Source organism: Brienomyrus brachyistius, chromosome 16, assembly GCF_023856365.1.
Source record: "Brienomyrus brachyistius isolate T26 chromosome 16, BBRACH_0.4, whole genome shotgun sequence".
NCBI classification, from domain to species: Eukaryota; Metazoa; Chordata; class Actinopteri; order Osteoglossiformes; family Mormyridae; genus Brienomyrus; species Brienomyrus brachyistius.
The window spans coordinates 11368743-11394076 of NC_064548.1; the positions used below are offsets into that span (position 1 = coordinate 11368743).

Below are 25334 nucleotides of genomic sequence, written 5' to 3' on the forward strand. Positions count from 1 at the left end.
TTCAGTGCTTTTTAATATTATGAGGCTTACCTGTAATCTTTGTTCCATCTTTGGTCTCAAATGGAACACCAGCTCCAAATTCATTTTCACCAGCGACTCTGAAGTAGTATACCCCTCCCTCCTGCAAATCTGTAACTTTATAAGTCAAGCGGTGGCACTTATCAGTGATTTTTGTCCATCCCATTTTACTCGCTTCTCTTAGTTCAACGTGGTACTTTTTCACAGGTGCACCACCTTCATTTTCTGGTGCATCCCATGTCAGTGTTGCAGAGTTCTTTGTGACATCTTTGATCACAATTTGAGCAACTGGTCCTGGAGAGTCAAGGACCTTGACAACTAGTGTCAAAGTGGATGTCCCAGCAACATTTTGTAGTGACACAGTGTACTTTCCAGAGTCATTTCTTGTTGCTTGCTCTACTGTTATAGATGTGCAAGTATCACTTGTATCAATAGAAGCTCGTGCTCTGAGATCTACATCTGCTTTATTCCATGTCACATTAGGTACTGGTTTTCCCTTGAATGGCACAGTCAAAGTAAATGAGCTACCATCCTTAACAATTAGTGTCTTTCGCATCTCATTACTAATGTCAAAAACTGGTTCCTCTTCTTTGTCCTTTGCCACTTGAGGATCAGACGCTGGGCTTGGTTCACTCAGACCAATCTTGTTGATTGATTTCACAGCAAACACATACTCTGCTCCAGATGTAAGGCTCACAACAGTAAATTCAAAGTTTCTTGTATTTTGGACAGCCACAACCCAGTCTTCATCTTCAGTTTTCCTGTACTCAACACTGTATCCAGTTATTGGTGCTCCACCGTCAAATAGTGGCTTGTTCCATGTAATAGTGATGGAGCTCTTTGTTGAATCAATTATTTTAGGTTTAGCTGGTGGGGATGGTAAAAACTGTGGGTCTTCTGCTTTAGTTAATGGACATGGGTTACTTGGAAGACTTAAACCAGCAGCATTTTCTGCGTAAACACGGTACTCATATTCACATCCTTCCCGCAGATTGGAAGCCTTAACTCGTAGGTCATACACTGGCCTTTTATTTACACGAACCCAACGCAGACCTGTCTTCTCACGCTTTTCAATAACATAACCACAAATTTCATTACCTCCATCAGAAGCAGGTCTTTCCCAGCAAATTGTCATTGCCCCAGCTGTTACACTAGTGACTTCAACGTTTGTGGGTGCTGATGGGACAGTGAATGGATCTATAGCCTTAGCAGGATCACTTTCAAGGGGTTCACCAACTCCAAATTTATTTACACCCAGAACTCTGAATATGTACTCATTACCTTTGAGAAGCTTAGTAACTTTGCATGTTGTAGCTTTCATCTCTCCATGTACCACTGTCCAAGTAAGGCGACTTGTTTCACGCTTTTCCACAATATAGTGGGAAATTTCTGCACCACCATTTTCTTGAGGTGGTCCCCAACTCAGTGTACATTTTTCAGCTGTAAGGCCTGTAACTTCCAGAGGCCCTGATGATGGTCCTGGTCGATCAAGCACCTTGCAGTTTACTGCTAATGATCTTGTACCAGCAACATTCTGTAAAGTTAACACATACTGTCCAGAATCTCTTCTGATGCAATCTGTGACAGTTATGTTAGTGTTGAAGTTTGTGGATGAGATCTCAACCCTAGCTTTAGCCTCTATTTCTTTACCATCCTTTGTCCATGAAATGACTGGATGAGGACGACCAGCTATATCTGCATTGATCTGTAGGACTTCTCCAGCTTTCACAACTACTAATTGTCTAAATTTGTCATCCATCATGATGGTTGGTGCCTCAACATCATCCTTTACAGTGACAGGGCCTGTGTTCTCAGACGGCTTACTGAACAATCCAGTTGCATTCCTAGCAATGACACGGAAATCATATCGCTGATCCTCTGTAAGGCCTGTAATATCAAAGAATGTATCCTGGACATTGGTGAAATTGCACTTCAGCCACCGTCCATCTGGAAGTTCTTTTCGTTCAATAATGTAACCAGTAACCATAGCTCCACCATTATACTCAGGTTTTGTCCAAGACAGTGAAACAGTTGTTCTAGTGATATTTGTCACCGTAGGCTGACCTGGAGGATCACATGGATCTCTTGCAGCCACAGCTTCAGAGGCTTTGCTGCACTTCCCAATTCCAGCAATGTTTTCAGCATAGATGCGGAATTCATATGATAAGCCCTCTTCAATGCTGGTCACTTTGAATTGTGTATCAGTAATAAGGCCTCGGTTTATCTTTGTCCAGAGAATGCTACTGGGCTCTTTACATTCTAAGTGGTATCCAAGTATTGAACTACCACCATCACTGGCTGGTCTATTCCATTCAACAACCATGTGGGTTTTAGTAGCATCAGTAACTTGAACAGCAGAAGGTGGGCCAGGTGCTATAAAGGGATACTGAGCAATAACTGATGATGAGTCAACAAAGTGGCTTTTTCCATATCGGTTCTCTGCACAAATACGGAACTGATACTCAGAACCCTGGGTCAAGTGGGAAACTTTGATTGAAGTCCTGGCAACTGTCGCTGACACAATTTGCCATACAGTGGTGGTAGTATCTCTCTTCTCTACCACATAATTGTTTATTTGGCAACCACCATCATATTCTGGTGGATCCCAAGACAATGATACATTATCAGCACTAACTTCATCAATTTTAATTGACCCTGGTGGACCAGGTTTGTCAAGGACAATGACACTAATTTCAGCAGATTTGGTTCCAATAGCATTACTTAATGTGATTTCATACATCCCAGAATCCTCTCTGGTAGCATCTTTAATAACAATTTTACTTGAGGTCTTAGATGTTTGAACATTTACCCTAGTTGTTTGCTTTAATAGATGGCCGTCTTTCTTCCATGACACCTCTGGTAGAGGTCTGCCTCTAAATGGAACATCTATTTTGAGATCATCTCCAGCTTTCACACTGTAAGTGTTGAATAAGAGATTGATAATAGGTTCGATTTGAATGTCCTTTGCAATCACAGGTGCTCCAAGTTGCTTTGGATCACTCTTTCCCTTATCATTTACAGCAATAATTCTAAACAAATATTCTTCACCTGAAGTCAGGCCATCAATAGTTGCTTCTAGAGCCTTAACCGTCGCACACACAGTCCATTTTTCACTGCCTTTAGTTTGCATCTCGATAATGTAACAAGTAATTTTGCTGCCACCATCATGATCTGGTTTTTCCCATGAAAGACTAACACTTTTTCGAGTCACATCCAGAAGTGTGACTTTACCTGGTGACAAAGGTGCTTCAGACACTTTAACAGCATCTTTAGTTTCTGCTGGCAAACCAACACCATGTTCATTGACAGCTAATACACGGAAATAGTAAATACCTCCCTCTCGTAAGTCATCGACTCTAAATGAATTCCTGACACAGTTATTTGTAACAGTAGTGTAGGCCATTCTTGAAGATTCACGTTTCTCTACAATATAATTTGTTATCTTGGCTCCACCATCAATGAGAGGAGGCTCCCAAGAAAGAGTTACTGAGTTTCTCTTGACATCTTTAATATCAAAGTTAAGAGGCTCACTTGGGGAGTCTAGTACTCTAACATTTACAAATGCTGATTTTGTGCCACTGTTATTTTCCAGAGTTAAAACATATTTTCCACCATCATATCTGTTGACATTGTCAATTACAAGCATAGTATAGGAGCTGGTTACTTCAATTTGTGCTCGTTCAGCTAATGGACTATCAGCTTTTTCCCACTTGACTTCAGGTTCAGGTCTTCCCTTGATAGTAACAAACAAACGAAGTGTTCCACTTGCTCGTACTGTGACTATTTTCCTGAGGTCAGCATCTAATTCAATCTCTGGAGCCTCAAGTTTTTCAGCTGCAATCACAGAGCCTGGGACATCAGCATGTTCTCCAACTCCTTCAACATTGACAGCCAAGACCCTGAAGGTGTATTCAGCATTTTCCTTCAGGTGTTTTGCAGTATAGTGTGTTGTTTGTATACCAGTTGGTGGTGTGCATGTGGTCCACTCATCCTCAGAAACTTCTTTCATCTCAACAATATATCCCATTATGGATGCACCACCATCATAGATTGGTTTGCTCCAGGTAAGGGTTACTGTGGTGCTTGAGTGGTCAGTTACTTTAGGATTGTTTGGTGGACCAGGTGGATATGTTGCATCACAAGCTTTGTAAAGTTCTGATGCCTTACTGGGCTGTCCTACGCCAGCAGCATTTTCAGCTGAAACACGGAATTCATAGTAGTGGTCTTCTGTAAGTCCAGTAACTCTAAATCGTAAGTCAGTCAGTCTCTTTTTATTGCATTTTGTCCATCGGATGCCTTCTTTGTCACGTTTTTCAAGAATATAGCTATCAATTTCTGAACCACCATTATCTTCTGGCCGCTCCCATGTGATAACCATAGAATCTCTTGTTATAGCACTTGCTTCAGGTATGGAGGGTGCACTTGGTGGCTTGAATGGATTGCGTGCCACCACAGGCTCAGATTCAAGGGGTTCTCCCACTCCATATTTGTTAACTGCCATAATTCTGAAAATATACTCATTTCCTGGCAGAAGTTTGGTCACTTTATAACTAACAGCTTGGATTTTAGGTTCAACTACAGTCCAAGACAGCCTACTAGTTTCTCTCTTCTCAATAATATAATGAGAAATACTAGCACCACCATCATGTGAAGGATGACCCCAAGATAAATAGCATTTCTCAGCTCTTACACCAGTGACTTTTAGTGGGCCATCTGGAGGACCAGGTCTATCAAGAACCTTCACATTTACTGGTATTGATTTTGTTCCACCAACATTGCTGAGATGAAGCACATAATGTCCTCCATCAACTCTAATGCAGTCCTTTACTGTAAGTACTGTTCGCTGGATGGTGGTTTTAACTTCCATTCTTGGAGTTGTCTTATCAATTTCTATTCCATCCTTTAACCATGTGATATCCGGAAGAGGTTTTCCAAAGATGTCAGCATCAATGGTAAAGGTTTCCCCAGCATTAACGACAATAACATCCTTAAACTTTGAATCCATTGAAGCTGTTGGAGCTTCAATTTCATCTTTAGCAGTAATTGGTCCAGTGGATTCAGACGGTTCACTTAAAATGCCTGAGGCATTTCTTGCAATTACCCTAAACTCATATCTTTCTTCCTCTGTTAATCCTGTGCATGTGAATTCAGTGTCAATAATGTTGGTGAAGCTGGCTTTCATCCAGCGACCTTCAGGTAATTTTTTCTTCTCCACAATATAACCTGTGATTTTACTACCACCATCATATTGTGGGATTGTCCACTGAAGGGTTACATGGCTTCTAGTGATAACTATAGCTTCAGGAGTGCCAGGTGAATCACAAGGGTCACGGGCAACAGCACATTCTGAGACCTTGCTTGGAGCACTAGTGCCAACAATGTTTTCTGCATATACTCTGTATTCATATTCAATGCCTTCTTCAAGATCATTTGTCTTAAATCGAGTGTCTGTAATGAGAAGCTTGTTTAACTTATTCCACAAAATGCTGTTTCTTTCTTTACGTTCAATATGGTAACCAATAATAGCACTGCCTCCATTGTTCATTGGAGCTTTCCATTCAATAACCATGTGATCTTTTGTTGCTGAGGAAACAAATGGGGTACCAGGTGGACCAGGTTCCTTGAAAGGGTACTTTACAAGAACTGGTGGTGAATCCAATGAAGTGCTCTTTCCATATCTATTTTCAGCAAAAACTCTAAATTGATATTCTGAACCTGTTTTCAGCTTACAAATTTTGATAGTTGTCCTTGCAACAGTTGCTGACACAATCTGCCAATTTGTTGTAGTTGTGTCTCGTTTTTCAACAATGTAATTGTTTATTTGACAGCCTCCCATGTAAACTGGCGGTTCCCATGAAATGGTTACAAAATTAGCACTTACTTCATCAATTTTCATAGGTCCAGTTGGTGGACCAGGCTTATCAAGAACAATAATTCCAAGCTCGTCTGTTGTTGCACCAGCACTGTTCGTGGCAATCACTGTGTACTTGCCAGAGTCATCTCTATTAGCTTCTTTAATATGAAGAATTGTTGAATTCATTGTACTTGAAATATTAACCCTAGTTGTCTCCTTGAGTGAATGTCCGTCTTTTTTCCATACGATCTTTGGTGTTGGACGTCCAAACACTGGAATTTCTATTTTAAGATCATTGCCAGACTGAACACTATAAGTATTGAATGTTAGTTTAAAACCGGGTTCAATAGTTATGTCTTTGGCAATAACAGGAGCAGCTAATGGCCTTGGATCACTCTTTCCTTTATCATTGTAGGCTATGATACGGAAGAAATATTCCTGACCAGAACTTAACCCTGTAACAGTGCCTTCACATGCCTTTGTTATGGTTGCAACGACCCATTCCTCTGTTCCTTTTGGCTGCATTTCAATAAAGTAGCCTATAATCCTACTGCCACCATCGTATTCTGGTTTCTCCCATGCTAAAGATACACTAGTTTTAGTCACATCTATTAATGTGACTTTTCCTACCGGCAGTGGGATCTCTGCTGCTTTCACTGCATCCTGGGTTTCAGCAGGCAGACCAACACCAAATTCATTCTCAGCCATAACTCTAAAGTAATAAATTGCTCCTTCTTTGAGATCTCCTACCCGGAAGCTTGTCTTAGTGCACTTAGCAGTAACATTGGAGTATCCAATTCTGTTTGATTCACGTTTATCAATGACATAATTCTTAATCTTTGCACCTCCATCAATGAGTGGTGGTTCCCATGCAAGAGTTACACCGTTCCTTGTAATATCCTTCACTGAAACATTTACAGGTGCTCCTGGTGTATCCAGTACTTTAACAGACACAAATGCAGACTTTGATCCACTGTTGTTTTCCAAATTCAATATATACTTTCCAGCGTCATTTCTATCACATACGTCAATTGATAACTGAGTAAAGTCAAAACCCTTTTCAATTTGTGCCTTTTCAGATATCTCTCCTTCATCTTTAGACCAGCTCACCTCTGGGATTGGATTACCTTTGAAAGGTATATTGATTCTCAGGGAACCTCCAGCACGCACCACAACACCTTTTCGTAGTTCAGAGTCAAGTTCAATTTCTGGTGCCTCCATTTTATCTTCAGGTTTTACAATGCCAGGAATAGCTGCTGGTTCACCAACACCTATCCTGTTGATGGCACATATTTGAATTTTATATTCTTGATGTTCTATAAGTTTGGTTATTTCAAATGTACTGATGGACAGGCCAGTTGGTGGTGTGCATGCAATCCATTCTTCCTCTTCAGCTTTACAGATCTCCACAACGTATCCCTGAATCTCACTCCCCCCGTCATAAATTGGTTTGTTCCATGCTATTGAAATTGAATTTTTAGTGGTGTGAACCAGATGTGCATTAGTTGGTGGGCCAGGTTTAAACATTGGATCACAGGCTTTATAGTATACAGTTGGCGGACTTGGTTGACCAACTCCTGCTGCATTTTCAGCAGATAATCTAAATTCATATTCATGATCTTCTGTCAGGCCCGTTACTCTGAAACGTAGATCTGTAACTCTGCGCTTGTTGCATTTTGTCCATCTGACTCCAGTTCTGTCTCTTTTCTCTACAATGTACCCAACAATTTCATTTCCCCCATCGCTTGTTGGTCTGGTCCAGCACACAGTCATTGAATCCCTTGTGATATTAGTTACTTCGAGTTCTTGTGGCGGCCCAGGAGGGACAAATGGATTTTTCATTATCACTGGTGCTGATTCTAGTGGTTCACCAACACCATACTTGTTGACTGCCATTACACGGAAAATATATTCATTCCCTTTTAAAAGCTTAGTTACTTTAAACATGGTAGCTCCGCAGTCACTAGCAACTACGGTCCAAGCAAGACGACTTGTTTCTCTCTTCTCAATAACATAATGAGAAATATTACTACCTCCATCATGACAAGGAGGGAGCCATGCGAGAGTGCATTTTTCAGAAGTTACTCCAGTAACACTAAGTGGCCCTTCAGATGGTCCAGGTCTGTCCAATACTTTGACATAGAATGGTACTGTCTTGCTGCCAGCAACATTAATTAACTGCAAGGTATACTGGCCACCATCAATTCTTATCGCATCTTTAACAATGATCATTGCTTTAAGGTCAGTGTTCTTGATCTCAGCTCTTGCAGTATTTTCCATTTCTTGATCACCCTTGAACCACTGAGCTGTTGGGATTGGCTTTCCATGTACATCAGCATGGAGTTTAAATGTATCTCCTGCATTCACAACAATAACCTGGTTGAATTCTGGGTCTGTTTCAAATGTTGGAGATTCAACTTCATCCTTTGCAATGATTGATCCAGTATTCTTTGATGGTTTGCTAATGGTTCCAGCTGCATTCTTTGCAATAACTCTAAAGTCATATTTGCAGTCTTCAGTTAAACCAGTAATAGTAAACTCTGTTTCAATAATGTTTGCAAAACTGGCTTTCATCCACCGTCCTTCTGGCAGGTCTCGTTTCTCCACAATGTAACCAGTTATCATACTGCCTCCATCATATTCTGGCTCTGTCCACTTCAGTTTGACTGAATGTCTATTGACAAAGACAGCATCTGGGTTGCCTGGTGGATCACATGGATCACGTGCAATGCAGCCCTCAGACAATTTGCTACAACTACCAATTCCAACAATATTTTCAGCATAGACTCTGAACTCATATTCAATACCCTCTTCCAAAGGACTTGTTTTAAAGCGAGTATCCTGAATAAGTGTTTTGTTAATCTTTGTCCAAAGGATACTGTTTTTCTCTTTTCTTTCCAAATGGTACCCAATTATACTACTACCGCCATCAGAAATTGGCTTGTGCCACTCCACAGCCATGTGATCCTTTGAGACTGATGACACAAAAGGTGTTCCCGGAGGACCTGGTTCTTTGTATGGGTACTGCGCAAGAACAGGATCAGAGTCTATAGCATAACTTTTTCCATATCGGTTTTCTGCAAATATTCTGAACTGATATTCTGCTCCAGTTTTCAAATTGGTTACTTTAAGAGTAGTTCTTGCAACTGTAGCAGACACAACTACCCAGTTTGTAGTGGTTGTGTCCCGCTTTTGCACAATGTAGTTTGAAACCTGGCAGCCGCCAGTATACTTTGGTGGTTCCCAAGACAGTGTGATACTTTCAGCACTGATGTCTTCAAGTCTAATGGGTCCAGTTGGTGGGCCAGGTTTGTCAAGTGTAATGATTTCAAAAGTAGTTTCCTTTTGTCCAAGAACATTGGAAACTGTGATCGTGTATATGCCATCATCATCTCTTGTTGCTTCTTTTATACTTAGGTTTGTGTGGTGTAGAGTGTCAATGACATTAACTCTTGTAGTCTGTTTAAGAGGTGAGCCATCCTTTGTCCAAATAATATTTGGTTTGGGACGTCCAGCAATAGGGATTTCAACTTTGAGATCATAGCCAACCTGTACACTGTAACTGCTGGATGGGGACCTGACATCTGGAGCAATAACAAGGTCTTTTGCTTGTACTGGAACAGCAAGTAGTCTAGGATCACTCATTCCTTTGTCATTGACCGCAATAACTCTAAACACATATTCCTCTCCCTGGGCTAAATTGCTTACTACAGTGTCCAAGCTTTTAACTTGAGCACATACAGACCATTTCTCAGCATCCTTAGCTTGCATTTCCACAACATAGTAAAGAATTCTGCTGCCTCCATCATGCTCAGGTTTTTCCCAGGAAAGAGAAACACTACTGCGTGTTACATCAACAACTGTGATTTTACCCGGAGGCTGGGGGACTTCAGAAACTTTCAGAGATTCGGGTGTTTCTGCAGGAAGTCCAATTCCATGTTCATTTTCAGCAAGAACTCTAAAGAAATAATTGCAGCCTTCTTGAAGTGATTCAATTTTCCATGACATTTTATGGCAGTCTGTGATCACAGTTGAATAGGCCTTTCTTGTGCTTTCACGTTTCTCTACAATAAAATTTTTAATTTTAGCTCCACCATCCAATAAAGGAGGTTCCCATGTAAGAGTTACAGAACTTTTTGTGATCTCTTTCACTCTGAAATTGATGGGTTCACTTGGTGTGTCAAGTACTCTGACACTGATAAAGACAGACTTAACTCCACTAGCATTTTCTGCAGTTACTGTATACTTTCCACTGTCAAACCTGTCAACATTTTCAATCACGAGGGATGTATAACTACTAGTTGTATCAATTTGAGCTGTATCCTTGATCTCACCATCAGCTTTTTCCCACCTGACTTCAGGGACAGGTCGTCCTCTAATTGGAATGAATAATCTTAATGATCCTCCTGCTCTAACGGTGATCATTTTTCTTAATTCTGAATCAAGATCAAGATCAGGTGCTTCAATCTTTTCCTCTACAACAATTGTTCCTGAGATATCTGCATGTTCACCAACACCTGCTTTGTTTATAGCATAAACTCTGAATTTATATTCATGTTTTTCTTGCAGTTTTTTAATTTCAAAGTGTGTTTGTGTGACTCCTGATGGAGGAGTACAGATTGTCCATTCTTCAAAGGGTACCTCACATGCCTCAACAATGTATCCTTGAATCTCACAACCACCATCATAAATTGGTTTCCCCCAGGAAAGGAAAACTGATGTCCGTGAAACATCAGCCACTTTAGCATTATTTGGAGGACCTGGTTTGAAAATAGGGTCTAGGGCCTTATAATAAACAGATGAGGAGCTTGGTGCTCCAACTCCAGCAGCATTCTCAGCTGAAACTCTAAATTCATAGCTTCGACTTTCAAGTAGTCCAGTAACCCTAAAACGCAGTTCGCTTACTGTGCGCTTATTGCATCTTGTCCATCTAACGCCTTCTTTGTCACGTTTTTCAACTATATATCCTGCAATTGGATTTCCTCCATCCTTAGCAGGTCTTTCCCAGGTTACAACCATTGAATCTTTTGTGATATTAGAAACTTCTACTGCTGTTGGTGCATCAGGAGTTACAAATGGATTTTTTGCAATCACTGGTTCTGATTCAAGTGGTTCACCAATTCCATATTTGTTTACTGGAATGACACGGAAGATATACTCATTTCCCTCCAAAAGTTTTGTAATTTTAAGATTAAGAGTCTGTACTTTAGATTCAACAACAGTCCAAACTAATCTGCTGGTTTCTCTCCTTTCAACAATATAATGAGTCACATCACTGCCACCATCTTGCTGTGGTGGTTTCCAAGAAATGAAGCATTTCTCACTTGCCACACCATAAATGGAAATTGGGCCTTCAGGTGGCCCAGGTCTATCTAAGACTTTGACATTAACATTAACTGATTTTTCTCCTCCAACATTTTTCAGTACTAAAGTGTACTGGCCTCCGTCAACCCGAATTGCTTCTTTCACACTCAATGTAGTAGTGAAGTCTGTATTTTTTATCTCAAGGCGAGCTGTGTTTACTAGTTCTTCATTTCCTTTCATCCAATGGACTGTAGGTATAGGTTTTCCAAAAATATCTGCATCAATCTTGAAGTTCTCCCCAGCATTTACAACAATTGCTTGAGTATATTTTGAATCTATATTAATGCGAGGTGGATCAACTTCATCCTTTGCAGTGATTGCACCAGTACTTTCTGAAGGATTACTGAAAACACCTGCAGCATTTCTTGCAATGACTCGGAACTCATACCTTTGTTCCTCAACTAAGCCTGTCACAACAAATTCAGTATCAATTATATTTGTAAAACTGGCCTTCATCCAACGGCCACCAGGCAACTCTTTTTTCTCAACAAGATATCCAGTGATTTTGCTTCCACCATGAAATTCTGGCTTTGTCCATCTGAGAGTAACGGAATTTCTTGTGACAATAACCGCTTCAGGAGTGCCTGGACATTCACATGGATCTCTTGCAACATGTATTTCTGACTGCTTGCTAACCTTACCAATTCCCACAATATTTTCAGCATAAACTCTAAATTCATATTCAATACCCTCTTCAAGACCAGTGACTTTAAATCTTGTGTCTTGAATGAGCGTCTTGTTTTGTTTAACCCAAAGAATACTGTTCCTTTCCTTACTTTCAAGGTGATATCCAATTATCTTACTTCCACCATCATCCGAAGGTTTATTCCATACCACTACCATGCTTTCCTTAGTAGAGGATTGCACAGAAGGTGCTCCTGGAGGGCCAGGAAGGTTAAATGGATATTGTGCAACAACGGACTCTGAAACAAGAACAGAACTCTTTCCATATCTGTTTTCAGCTGCAATTCTGAATTGGTATTCAGTACCCGTTTTTAACCTTGCAGCTTTAATTGTTGTTCTAGCTACAGTTGCTGACACAATCTGCCAATTTGTAGTGGAGGTATCTCTCTTTTCTACAATATAATTGTTGATTGAACAACCACCATCATATTCTGGAGGCTCCCATAACAAAGTCACACTGTCAGCAGTGACTTCATCTATTTTGATCGGTCCTGTTGGTGGGCCTGGCTTATCAAGAACAACAATTTTAATTTCACCTGTTGCTTCTCCAGCAGTATTTGAAAGTTTGATGGTGTATTGGCCAACATCATCTCTGCAGGCCTCTTTAATTACAAGATACAAATGTCCTTCTGTGATCTCAGCATTAACTCTGGTAGTTTCTTTCAAAGTGACACCATCTTTTTGCCAGGAGACAGCTGCTTTGGGACGAGCAACATAAGGAACATCTACCTTCAAATCATCTCCAGCCAGAACACTGAATGTGGAGAATAAAAGTTTGAATGCTGGAACAATGACAAGATCTTTAGCAATAACAGGAACACTAAGTTGGCGAGGATCGCTTATTCCTTTCTCGTTCATTGCAGATACACGGAACAAGTATTCTTCACCTTGTGTAAGACCTGCAACAACTGCTTCATTGACTTTTACAGTCAAGCACTCAGTCCATTTTTCACTGCCTTTGCGTTGCATTTCTACAATATACCCTGTGATTCTACTGCCTCCATCATGGTCTGGTTTCTCCCATGACAGTGTCACACTACTGCTTGAGACATCTTGAAGAGTGACTTTTCCTGGTGGAAGGGGCTTTTCAGAAACTTTGACTGACTCAGTAGTCTCAGTTGGAAGACCAATTCCATATTCATTTTCAGCTAAAACTCTAAAGAAATAGTTTCTTCCTTCCTCCAACTGGTCAATTTTCCAACTTGTTTTGTGGCAGCTAGTACTAACAGTTGAGTACGCTTTTCTTGTTGATTCACGTTTTTCTATGATGTAATTTCTTATCCTAGAGCCTCCATCTATTAAAGGAGGGTCCCAGATCAGTGACACTGATTCTTTGGTGACTTCTTTGATCATGAGGTTTTGTGGTGCTCCAGGGGTATCCAGTACTCTCACATTAACAAAGGCTGTCTTGCTCCCTGAGCCATTTTCCACTGTCAAAACATACTTTCCACTGTCATATCTGCTTACATTTTCAATTAATACAGATGTAAATGATGATGTACTCTCAATAGTTGCTCTCTCAAGTGGTTCTCCATGTTCTCTTGACCATTTCACTTCAGGAGCAGGTCTTCCTCTTATAGGCACAAAGAGTCTTAGTGTGCCACAAGCTCTGATGTTGACAACTTTCCGAAGTTCTGCATCAAGCTCAATTTCTGGTGGAATCTCCCTGTCTTCTGCCTTTGGTGATCCAGGAACAGATGCTGGCTCTCCAACTCCCTCACAGTTAATGGCTGAAATATTGATTCTGTATTCTTGATTTTCTTTTAAGTTGGTAATTGTAAATGATGTCAATGTTAGTCCTTCTTTAGGAGTAACAATTGTCCATTCATCTTCCTCTGGAAGGCAAGTTTCAACAATATATCCCGTAATGTCTGATCCACCATCATATACTGGCTTATTCCATGCGAGAGTAATTGATGACTTAGTTGTGTCTAGCACTCTTGGATTTCCAGGGGGGCCAGGCTGGAAGATGGTGTCACAAGCTTTGTAAAATGGACTACAGGCACTTGGTACACTTAAACCTGCAGCGTTCTCAGCAATAATTCTAAATTCATACTCATGTCCTGGTGTCAGTCCAGATACTTTGTACCTTAGATCAGTTACTGTTCTTTTGTTGCATTTAACCCAACGGAGACCAGTTTTGTCTCTCCTTTCAATAATGTAATTGGAAATATTGCTTCCACCATTGTTTTCGGGATGCCCCCAGCAAACGACCATTGAATCTTTAGTGATAGTTGTTACTTCTGGAGTTTGTGGAGGATCAGAGGGCACATAAGGGTTAGTTGCCATAACTGGTTCAGATTCAAGGGGTTCACCAACTCCATACTTATTAACAGCCATAACTCTAAAGATATACTCATTTCCTTTAAGCAGCTTAGTCACTTTAAATCTGTTAACTTGTAAATCTGATGCTACATTTGTCCATGCAAGTCTGCTTGTTTCACGTTTTTCAATTATGTAATGTTCAATCTTCGCACCACCGTCATGTGAAGGTGGCAACCATGACAGAATACATTTCTCAGCAGTGACATCTGTAACAGCAAGAGGACCATCAGGTGGGCCTGGCCTGTCAAGAACTTTAACATTAAAAACATGTTTAGCAAATCCTCCAGGGTTGCTAGCAGTCAACATGAATGCACCTCCATCTCTTCTTAAGGAGTCTTTATTGATCAAAGTTGTGCTGAAGTCAGTTGTTTTGATTTCAATTTTTGCTGTGTCCTCAAGTTCCTTTCCTTCTTTTGTCCAAACCATAGATGGTAAGGGTCGGCCAATAGCTTCAGCTTCTAATTGAAAGACCTCCCCTGCTTTTATCACTATGACATTACTGAACTTAGCATCAACTAAAAGTTTTGGCTCCTCAATGTCATCTCTGCAAGTAATTGTTTCTGATGGTTTAGATGGCTTACTTACAGCACCAGCTGAATTGCGAGCAAGAATGCGGAATTGATATGATGTGTCTTCCTTCAGTCCACTTACAGTATATACTCTCTCAAGAATATTACTGAAGTTTGCCTTAAGCCAGCGTCCATTTGGTAAGTCTTTCTTTTCAACTGTGTATCCGGTTATAGGGAATCCACCATCACCTTCAGGCTTCGTCCATTGAACTGTCACTTCATGTCTAGTTATGTTGATTGCTATTGGTTGACCAGGTGGATCCACAGGATCAAGAGCAAATGTTTCTTCTGAAGGCTTACTTGGTTTACCCACACCAGCTATGTTTTCAGCAGCAACACGGAATTCATAAGCTATTCCATCAGTGAGTCCTGTAGATCTGAAAATATTTCCTACTACCAAGGCTTTGCTGACTTTTTGCCACAATATACTGTTCTTTTCTTTCCTTTCAATGTGATATCCTAAAATAGGACTACCACCATCAGAATTTGGCTCATTCCATGTAATAGTTATGGTGTCTTTAGTGAAAGCAATAACTTGTGGAATACCTGGTGAGCCAGGCACTGTAAATGGATATGCAGCAATCACAGGATCAGATAGGATACAGGGTCCAGTACCATATCGATTTTGTGCTTTAACACGGAACTGATACTCAACTCCTGTGGTAAGACGAGCAGCTTTAAATGTAGTACGAATTACCGTTGCTGCAAGTTCAACCCATGATGTGCCTGTGGTTTCCCTCATTTCAACAATATAATTGTTAATGGGCACTCCTCCATCATTCTCTGGTGAATCCCATGAGAATGTTATATAGTCACATGAAATTTCATCAAACTTAATTGGCCCTTTAGGAGGTCCAGGAATATCATGAACTTGAACTGTGATGGTTTCTGTCATTGTCCCAAGAATGTTCTTTCCTGTCATTGAGTACTGTCCACCATCCTTCCTTTTACACTCACTTATATTCAAAATAGTTGAAGTAGTAGTATTTTCAGTATTTATTCTTTGCGTCTGTTTAAGATCTTGATCCTCTTTCTTCCAAGATACTGTTGGTTTTGGACGACCCAAAACAGGAATTTCCACTTTTATATTGTCACCTGCTTTGGCAATGACTAATTTCTGGTATACTCCACGTAGGTCAAATGCAGGCACTGTTGTTTGTTCCTTAATAACTACAGGTCTGCATTCACGAGGATCACTTCTTCCACAGCCATTAACAGCCATAATGCGAAACACATATTCTTCATTTTCACTTAAATGCGGTGCTGTGTAGTCAAGAGCTTTCACTGTTGTCAGATGAGACCACTGCTCTGCACCTTTCTTTTGAGCTTCTAATACATATCCTGTAATTCTACTGCCACCATCATGTTTTGGTTTTGTCCATGTAAGAGTGGCATAATCCTTACCAATTTCTGTGACATTAAGGTTCTCAGGAGCTGTGGGCGCTTGAGACGCTCTGATTGGTTCAGAAGTTTCAGCTGGTTCCCCAATACCATATGCATTTTCAGCTGCTACTCTGAAATAATATTCAGAGCTCTCTGTCAGACTTGGAACTTTAAATGAACACTTCTGCCAGTTTGTGATGATAGTTGAAAATGCTTTTCGAGTGGCATCCCGTTTCTCAATAATGTAGTTAGTAATCTTTGAGCCACCATCAATAATGGGGATTTCCCACTGAAGAGTAATGCTGTCTTTGGTAATTTCTCTTGGCTTCAAGTTGATAGGTGGTCCTGGAGAATCCAAAATTCTTACATTCACAAATCCAGTCTTTGTCCCAGCAACATTTTCTAAAGTCAAGATGTATTTTCCAGCATCGTTTCTTGTACAATCTGGAATAACTAAAAGAGTGTATGACTCTGTGGTATCAATGTGCGCGCGGCCCCTAAGCAGTATGTCTTCTTTCTTCCAGGTGACCTCAGGTGTTGGACGACCTTTGATAGGCACAAAAATGCGTATGGAGCCTCCTGCCCTAACAACTAGAGTTCTCCTCAGTTCTGCATCAAGTTCAAAATCTGGAATTTCTTCACGGTCTACAATCTCAACAAGTTCTTCCACTTGGGCTGGCTCTCCAATACCTTCATCATTAATTGCACTCACTCTGAAATTATATTTTACACCAGGCTTTAAGTTTGCAACAACAAATTCAGTAATTCTCAGCGCAGTGCCTGTTGTATCTTTAATCCAATCATCGTCTCCTTCTTTTTTGTGCTCAACAATATAGCCAATAATATCTAATCCACCATCATAATGTGGTTTTCCCCACTTGAATGTCGCAGTTGTTTTAGTTGTATCAGCAATTCTTGGATTGGATGGAGGTCCTGGTGGATCTGAAAGATCAATTTAACAAGGAGTTAACAGTTACACTGAGTCAAAGTGTTCTACAAAAAAATGTTCTACATTTTAGTAAACTGAATCTCTTAAGAACATTTACTTACATGCTATATCCTTGGTCATCACATGCTGAGATGGGTCACTTGGTTCTCCAAAGCCAGCCTTGTTTTCTGCTGTCACCCTGAATTCATATTCAACTCCTTCACTGAGGCCTTGTACTTTGTGACGGAGATCAGAGATAGATTTTTTCGATGCTCTAACCCATCTCAAACCTCTTCTTTCTTTTCTTTCAACACGGTAGCCCAGGATATCACTTCCGCCATCATTAATTGGTCTCTTCCAGGAAATAGTCACAGTGCTTTTGCTTACATTGTCAATTTCTGGTTTTGAAGGTGGTCCTGGTGGACCTAAAATTTGTAAAAGGTAAATATTTAGAAATTTCTCAATACACATGTGATATGCAGACGAAATACATAGTCCATTTAGCCAAACTTACCAAAACTATCCACCATTTTCACAGGACCTGATTGAGTTGCATCTCCAATGCCATATTGATTCACAGCCGACACACGGAAGATATATTCATTGCCTTGGATTAATTTGCTTGCAACAAAGCGGCAATCCATAACATTTTCAGCTAACATAGTCCAAAGTAGTCGACTGGTTTCTCTTTTCTCTAGAGTGTAGGATTTAATTGCAGATCCTCCGTCTTCATCTGGCGGCAACCATGTTAAAGTGACTTTTTCAGCAGACACGGAACTGGCTTCAATGGGACCAGGAGGTCCAGGAATATCCAGAACTTTTACTTTCACGTGTTCTTCTTTGATTCCAAATGGATTACTTGCAGTAATAGTATATTCCCCAGTGTTCTTTCTACTTGCATACCTAATTGATAGAGTAGATGACGTTGGTGTGCTTGTAATCTGACAAACATCTGATGGCTTAAGCTCTCTTCCCCCTTTAGACCATACAGAGGTTGGTGGAGGTTTTCCAAGGATGCTTGTTGCATTTATTACAATAGTTTCACCGGCTTTAACAGTGAGACCGTCCTTCACATCTGGATCAATAGTAATAGTCGGTGGCTCTGTAAAAGTTATGGTGAAATATTATTTTCAAAGACACAAAAATATATTTGTGTTTAAAAATATTTTTTTCATAATGAACATCTTACCATATTCATCCTTGCACACAAGAATGTCGGTTTGCTCTGATGGAGGACTAATTGCTCCTGCTGCATTTTTTGCTCTTATTCTGAATTCACATTTGCTGCCCTCCTGTAAGTCTGTCACTGTGAACGCACAAGTCTGAATATTTACATGGTTAGCTTTCATCCAGACCTTTCCAGGAACGTCACATTTTTCAACAATATATCCTGTTAGTTTGTGACCACCATCATATTTTGGTGCAGTCCACATAAGTGTAACTGAACTTCTTGTTATGCTAATCACATCTGGTTTTCCAGGTGGATCTAAAAGAAAAAAGGGCAGAAGACATAAAAAAGTTTTATTTTCAAACACAATAAAATCACATCGGAAAAGAAATTATATAGCTAATTACCTATTGGATCCAGTGCAACCTGAGGCTCCGTAGGTCTGCTGGGTTTTCCAATACCTGCCATGTTTATAGCCATGACTCTAAATTCATATTCGAGACCTTCAGTTAAGCCAGTCACTCTACATTCTTTCATTCTCAGAGCTGTTTTGCTGGCTCTCTTCCACATCAAACTATTCCTGTCCTTGAATTCAACATGATATCCTGTGGATATGGGATTAACATATGCCAATGTTTTTCGTAAGTATACATTTCTAAACTTGGAAATCAAAAATTGAAGTCATTAATTGAATTGAAATGTAATTACCAGTTATAGGAGAGCCTCCTGTGTTTCTTGGATCAGACCATACCAGGATTGCGGACTCTTGCCGCATTATTGTAATTTCTGGTGGAAGTGGTGCATCAGGTACATCTAGAGACAAAAATTATAGTAATTTAAAATCTGTTCTTTGATGCAGTAAAAAATTGTTCAAGAAAAAAAAATTACACTTACCAAATGGATGTTTAGCAACAATAGGATCAGATTTCAGCCATTCACCAACTCCATATTTGTTTTCTGCACAAACTCTAAAGATATATTCTGTTCCATCATGCAGCCGTGTGACTCTCATAGTGGTTTTCTGTATAGCTGAAGCACAAGTAACCCATTTGTTAGCAGTTGAGTGTCTCTTCTCCAAAATGTAATTAGATATTTCAGCTCCACCGTCATCCACAGGAGGACCCCATTCCAACGTGATTGCATCTGCTGTGACTTCATCAAACGTGATTGGGCCAGTGGGTATTCCAGGTTTTCCAACCACCTTGATGTTTACTACAGATTCCTTTGTTCCAGCACTGTTCTTTAGAGTGATGGCATATTTATCTGCATCATTTCGCTGGCAGTCATGGATCAGTAGAGTTGTGCTTGCTGCTGTTGACTCAAAAGAGACTCTGCCGCTGTCAGTTAAAGTTAAATTTTCACCTTTCTTCCATATGACAATAGGTATAGGTTTACCAATGATGGGAATATTTAGACGAACAGTGCTTCCCTCCTTTGCGACATAGCACATATCTGGCAAACCTCTTAAGTCACAGTCTGGAGGAACTATAACAATATATAAAATTGAAAAATTTGTTAGTGATTTAACCAATTACCAATGACTATTAAGTACCAACAAAGACAGTCTATATTTATCAACAAAAAGTAGTCTAAATCATTTCATAATAAAGACTGGACTAATATTTTAATGATGATCAGTACTTGAGTAGATACTCTTATCTGCTTACCAATTTCGTCTTTAGCCACAACTGTAAATTCCACTGGTGCACTTTCTCCAGCTTCATTCACTGCTTTCACTCTATAGGAATACCTCTTTCCTTCTTCAAGATCTTTAGCACTGTACTGCATGTTTTTAGATTTCACTAGCACTTTCCACTTATCTTCACCTTCCATGATTTCAAGCACATAGGCAGTGATGTGACTCCCACCATCTGTAATTGGCTTCTTCCAGCCAAAGGTACATGAATCTTTGGAGATTAGTAAAGCCTTCAATTCTGTCACTGGACCAGGTTTTTCTGGGAAAATTGCATAAAAGAATAGTTTACATTTTGAGTCTTATATGATTCTGTAACTGCATTGTTTTACTGCATTGGCTCAATTTTCATTTTGGAATAGAACTGAGCTAATAGAATACACACACACAGACACACACACAGGCCATTCTGCTGAACTGGTGCTATTTCTGTCCTCAGGACATTATATGTATAGACATGTGTGAAAGAAAAACAAAGTTTGTTACTTGTCCATACTCACTAATGCTACACTTCACCATGAAATATGATCAAAAACCTTCAAAAATATTATTTTTTTTGTATTGTTGCGTGACAGTATGTCTCATGTATGCTTTAAATACATTTTCCTAATAGTAAATTAATAGCATGTTAGCTAAAATACACGTTAGTTGTGTCACCAGGTTTTCACTCAGTCCATAATACATTTCCACTCTTAAAAAACTTTGCCATATTCCTTAAGTGCTGTGTTCAGCTGAAAATTACATCATCTCAGTTCTCTTAAGACCATAGGAAAACCAAAAGTAAGTTCTCTCACGTTCTTTTTTTGATGATATTTGAAGTATGTCTGAGGTGGTTCATCTCAACATTCAGTACCGTTACCCAAATATTTTCTTAGATTTTATTTATTCATAAAAAAAATTAAAAATTGGTAAGTTACTTGAACATGCTCAGTGTTATCATACTATTAGCTTTGATGATGTGGCTATGGATCATGAATTTGCTAATTTTATTCTAAATTAAAAAAGTCACTCCTGTCACAATCAGTCCTGTTACTCATATAAAGAGAAAATATATATATATATGTATATGTAACCAATAATTTCTTAAAAATTGAAGGCGGTTTTGGTAAGGTTATGATAACAGGATTGAGAAAAAAATCAACCAAATTCCACTTAAAAACCTTGAAAATGCACGTTTTAAATAGTTAATTATGTGTGTTATCAGATTCAGTGTTGAAAAAGATGAAAATTTAGTTTTCAAGATTTATAACATGCACCGATTCGGTGGAATCACCCAGATATACACAGATTTGAGTGATCATAAATATAAAATGTCATATAATACAATATAATTCCACTCACCAGAGGCTCTAACAGCACCTGAACTTTCGCATGGCTCACCAATGCCATATTCATTTTCAGCCAAAACTCTGAAACAATAGGCTTTCCCTGCCTCCAAATTAGGAATCCTGAAAGATGTTTTAGGACAATCAGTGGCTACCGTGGACCATGCTTTTCTCTCTGCATCCCGCTTTTCAACAATGTAACTTTTCACTGCACTTCCACCATCAATTTGAGGGGGGTCCCATGAAATTGATGCATGGTCCTTTGAAGTTTCTTTCACAGTAAGGTTGAGTGGTGGTCCAGGAGAATCTACATAAAATTAATAAAATTAATTAATCTATATAAAATTTAAAAAAATATTGCTAAGGAATATCACATGTAGTCATGTTTATAATGTAGCTAATTAATATAGATGGAAAAACTTAAAACTTACCAAGAACTCTAACGACAATCGTGTACGTCTTGGTTCCACTGCTGTTTTCCAATGTTAAGGTATATTTTCCTGCATCATATCTGTTCACATCCTCAATATATAACAGTGTGTCCCACTCTGATGTTTTGATCATTATTCCTTGTCTCTCTTTAAGGTTGGCATTTATTTTAGCCCAGGTTACCTTAGGAGCAGGCCTGCCCCTCAGTGGTACATAGAGTCTCATTGTGACTCCAGCACGGAGCACCAAAGCCTTCCTAAGATCTGCATCAAGTTCTGCTTCTGGTGCAACTAAAAATAAGCATAACAATAAGATATTTTAACGGGTAGACCAATAACAGTACATGAATAAATAAATTTAAATAAAATTAGATAGTTAGGAAAGTAGTGAATGAATAAACATACTTAATATGTCCTTTGCAAAATGTTTTCCTGGAATATCGCTTGGTTCACTGTACCCAATCTTGTTCACAGCAGTCACACGGAACTCGTATTCTGTATTATCAATAAGTCCAGTAAGGAGGAATTTAGTCTCCTTGAGGTTCTTAGGAATATTGCACTTCATCCAGTCCTCAGCATCTGCCCTCTTATTCTCAACTAGGTAACCCAAAATTTCACAACCACCGTCATAGGCAGGCTTTGTCCATGACAGAGTAACTGAGCTGTGAGTTGTGTCAATGACTTTTGGGAAAGCTGGTGGTCCAGGGGGATCTGTGAAACAGCACGCATGAATTATAAGACATCTAGTGGACTGACTATAGCTATAAATTTGTATGCTACCTAGAACTTCATACTTACACAAAGGATCAAGTGCATAGGCAGCCTTAGATGGTTCACTGGGTTTGCCTAAACCAGCTTTATTAAAGGCAATAACTCTGAATTCATATTCAGCCCCCTCAGTAAGATTGCCAGCTTTAATGGTTCTATCTATCACTGGCTTTCTGTTGACTTTAGCCCAGTTGACATCTTGGGATTCACGCTTCTCAACCATATACCCAAGAATGGTGGATTTCCCATCATCTGCAGGTGCTTTCCAACTAACCGTCATATGGTCCTTTGTGATATTGGTAATAATAGGTGGATCACAAGGTCCAGGAACATCTGCAATTAAGAATATGTATAGTATAGTCTGAAAATGCTACTTAATAAAAGTATAATTAAAAATTAACATAAGGCAGTTATTACCATAGGGATTCTTGGCAAAAACAGGATCAGTCATAATGGGGTCACCAATTCCATATTTGTTCTCAGCACTGATTCGGAATTGATATTCATGACCTTCAATCAGTTTCTCTACAGAGCAGTCAGTGAGCTGGCCACTTATATTAGCTGTGACCTGAGCCCAGTTTGGTCTGCTTGTTTCACGTTTGTCAATAATATAGTTTGTGATTTCTGATCCTCCATCTGAAATTGGTGGAACCCATTTCAGCTTGACACGATCTGCATACACATTCACAATCTTGACAGATGCTGGTGGGCCGGGTTTGTCTAGAAAGAGGAACCATATATTTGAAAAAATCTGTTAACAACATGTGACAGTTAACCAAAATTTTACATAAAAAATAAACATTTTTTAAAATCACACTGTATAAAGAAACTCACCCAGAACCTTTAGCTTAATGTTGCCAGATTTTGAGCCACTTGCATTATCTGCCACAATAGTGTACTCCCCAGACTCCTTTCTAGTTACTGAGAATAATTCGAGGAGGAAAAGATGTCTCTTCTGGGAAAACTTCATCCCTTCAGCAAGTTTCAACAGCTGACCATCCTTCTTCCATGTAACCTTTGGCATTGGTTTTCCAAAAACTTCTGCCTCTAAGCAAACATTGGCTCCAGCTTTTACTATTATGAGGCTCTTCATATGAAGTCCGATTTCTACTCTTGGTGGAACTGAAATAACAGTAGAAGAAATTTGAACATCTCTCATCAAATACATTTTAATCATTACAGTTTCAACCCTAAATGCCATTTTTACTAACAAATTAAATGTCTTTTATAAGATGAAAATCTTACCATTTTCTGCAATCACAGCAATTGGATCAGAAAGTTCAGATGGTAAACTGAGGTTTATCGCAGTCTTGGCAATTATTCTGAACTGGTACTGGGACCCTTCCTCCAGTCCTGTTGCAATATATTCTTCTCTGGGTACATCTCGGCTGCTTGCATTGCAGCGTACCCATTTCTCGCCAGGAAGCTTCAAAGCTTCAACATAATATCCAACAATCCGGCTACCACCATCATGCTTTGGCTGACTCCATACCAAAGACACAGAATTTTTGGTAACATCAATAGCTTCTGGCTTTCCTGGTGGATCTACAGTTGTAGAACAGTAGAGGCGGAAATACATTACATTTTCCATTGACTACACAACTGCTTACTAAAGTAAAAAATGAGTAATGCAAACATAACATACCAACTGGTGTTCTTGCTGTGATGAAGTCTGTTTGTTTGCTTGGTTTGCCTTGTCCAGCAAGGTTAAGAGCAGACACCCTGAAGGTATATTCTAATCCTTCTATTAGTCCGGAACATGAGTATTCAGTACTACGAACAACTGTTTCATTAGCCTTAACCCAAAGAAGGCTGTTTCTCTCTTTACGTTCAATACAGTAACCAATAATTGGGCTGCCACCATCACTTGCTGGTCTTTCCCAAGCTACCAACATGTTGTCTTTGTGGACTTTCTTGACATGACAATTCCTTGGTTCACTAGGTACATCTGAAAATAGACATATTTTAGTTGATATAAGCATGTTTTGTACGATAATGTATGTTTCCAAATAAGTTTATCTATGTATAATACTAGCTAGAGGCCTGAATATTTCTTTAGCCATAAAATCTCATTGTTTCATATAGGTAAGTACATTTTGAAATATGTTTTTTTAGAAAAATTTCCATTGCAAAGGAGATTGTTGCAAGAAGGCTTGATATCTCACCGAAAGTATACTGAGCAATCATCTTCTGAGACACAATAGGTTCTGAGATGCCAAAGCGGTTTTCCGCACGAACACGGAAGCAGTACTCTTTTCCAGTTGTAAGTTTTCCTACTTTGCAGGAAGTACTGGTGCAGGAGGTAACTGCAGTGACCCAGTCTCCACTGCTCACATCACATTTCTCAACCACATAGTTAGTGATGTTGCTTCCACCATCCTCTCTTGGTGTATGCCAAGAAAGAGTACAGTCATCTATGTCAATCTCAGTAATCTCAAAAGGTGGCTCTGGGGGACCAGGAATATCTGAAACAGACAAAGTGTCGTTACCACCAGTACTGTGATTTCCATTTATTTTTATTGATGTTTTTATTATTCCACTCACCCATTATAATAACTCTTAGTATCTGGTTGACCTTTCCAGTGCTGTTTTCAGCAGAAAGACTGTAGTAGCCACTGTCCTTTCTTGAGGCATCTTTAATAATAAGTACACAACTGTTCGGATATTTTTCTACAAATATCCGCTTAGATGTAACAAGATCCTCATTTCCTTGCTTCCATTTACAAGACGGTGTTGGCTTTCCAGACAAGACAGCTTCCACCTTCAGTTTTGATCCAGCTTTGGCAGTCACCACATCAGGCATAAGGATCTTTGGTGCCACTAAATA

At 39.5% G+C, this 25334-nt stretch overlaps 1 protein-coding gene across 1 annotated transcript in view; it reads right to left on the reverse strand.

The window, feature by feature from the left end:
* LOC125710145 (titin-like) overlaps positions 1-25334 on the reverse strand; it is a 181178-nt gene that overhangs the window by 26502 nt on the left and 129342 nt on the right. The window contains exons 194-211 of the mRNA XM_048979485.1: positions 25052-25327; positions 24673-24972; positions 24153-24455; positions 23753-24052; positions 23342-23629; positions 22925-23227; positions 22538-22840; positions 22145-22450; positions 21743-22030; positions 21328-21618; positions 19961-20248; positions 19188-19778; positions 19002-19106; positions 18701-18898; positions 18315-18611; positions 17640-18227; positions 17248-17550; positions 31-17139 (exon numbers count right to left, since the gene is read on the reverse strand). Coding sequence (XP_048835442.1) covers positions 31-17139; positions 17248-17550; positions 17640-18227; positions 18315-18611; positions 18701-18898; positions 19002-19106; positions 19188-19778; positions 19961-20248; positions 21328-21618; positions 21743-22030; positions 22145-22450; positions 22538-22840; positions 22925-23227; positions 23342-23629; positions 23753-24052; positions 24153-24455; positions 24673-24972; positions 25052-25327 — 22437 coding nt within the window. The remainder of the gene's footprint in view (positions 1-30; positions 17140-17247; positions 17551-17639; positions 18228-18314; positions 18612-18700; positions 18899-19001; positions 19107-19187; positions 19779-19960; positions 20249-21327; positions 21619-21742; positions 22031-22144; positions 22451-22537; positions 22841-22924; positions 23228-23341; positions 23630-23752; positions 24053-24152; positions 24456-24672; positions 24973-25051; positions 25328-25334) is intronic.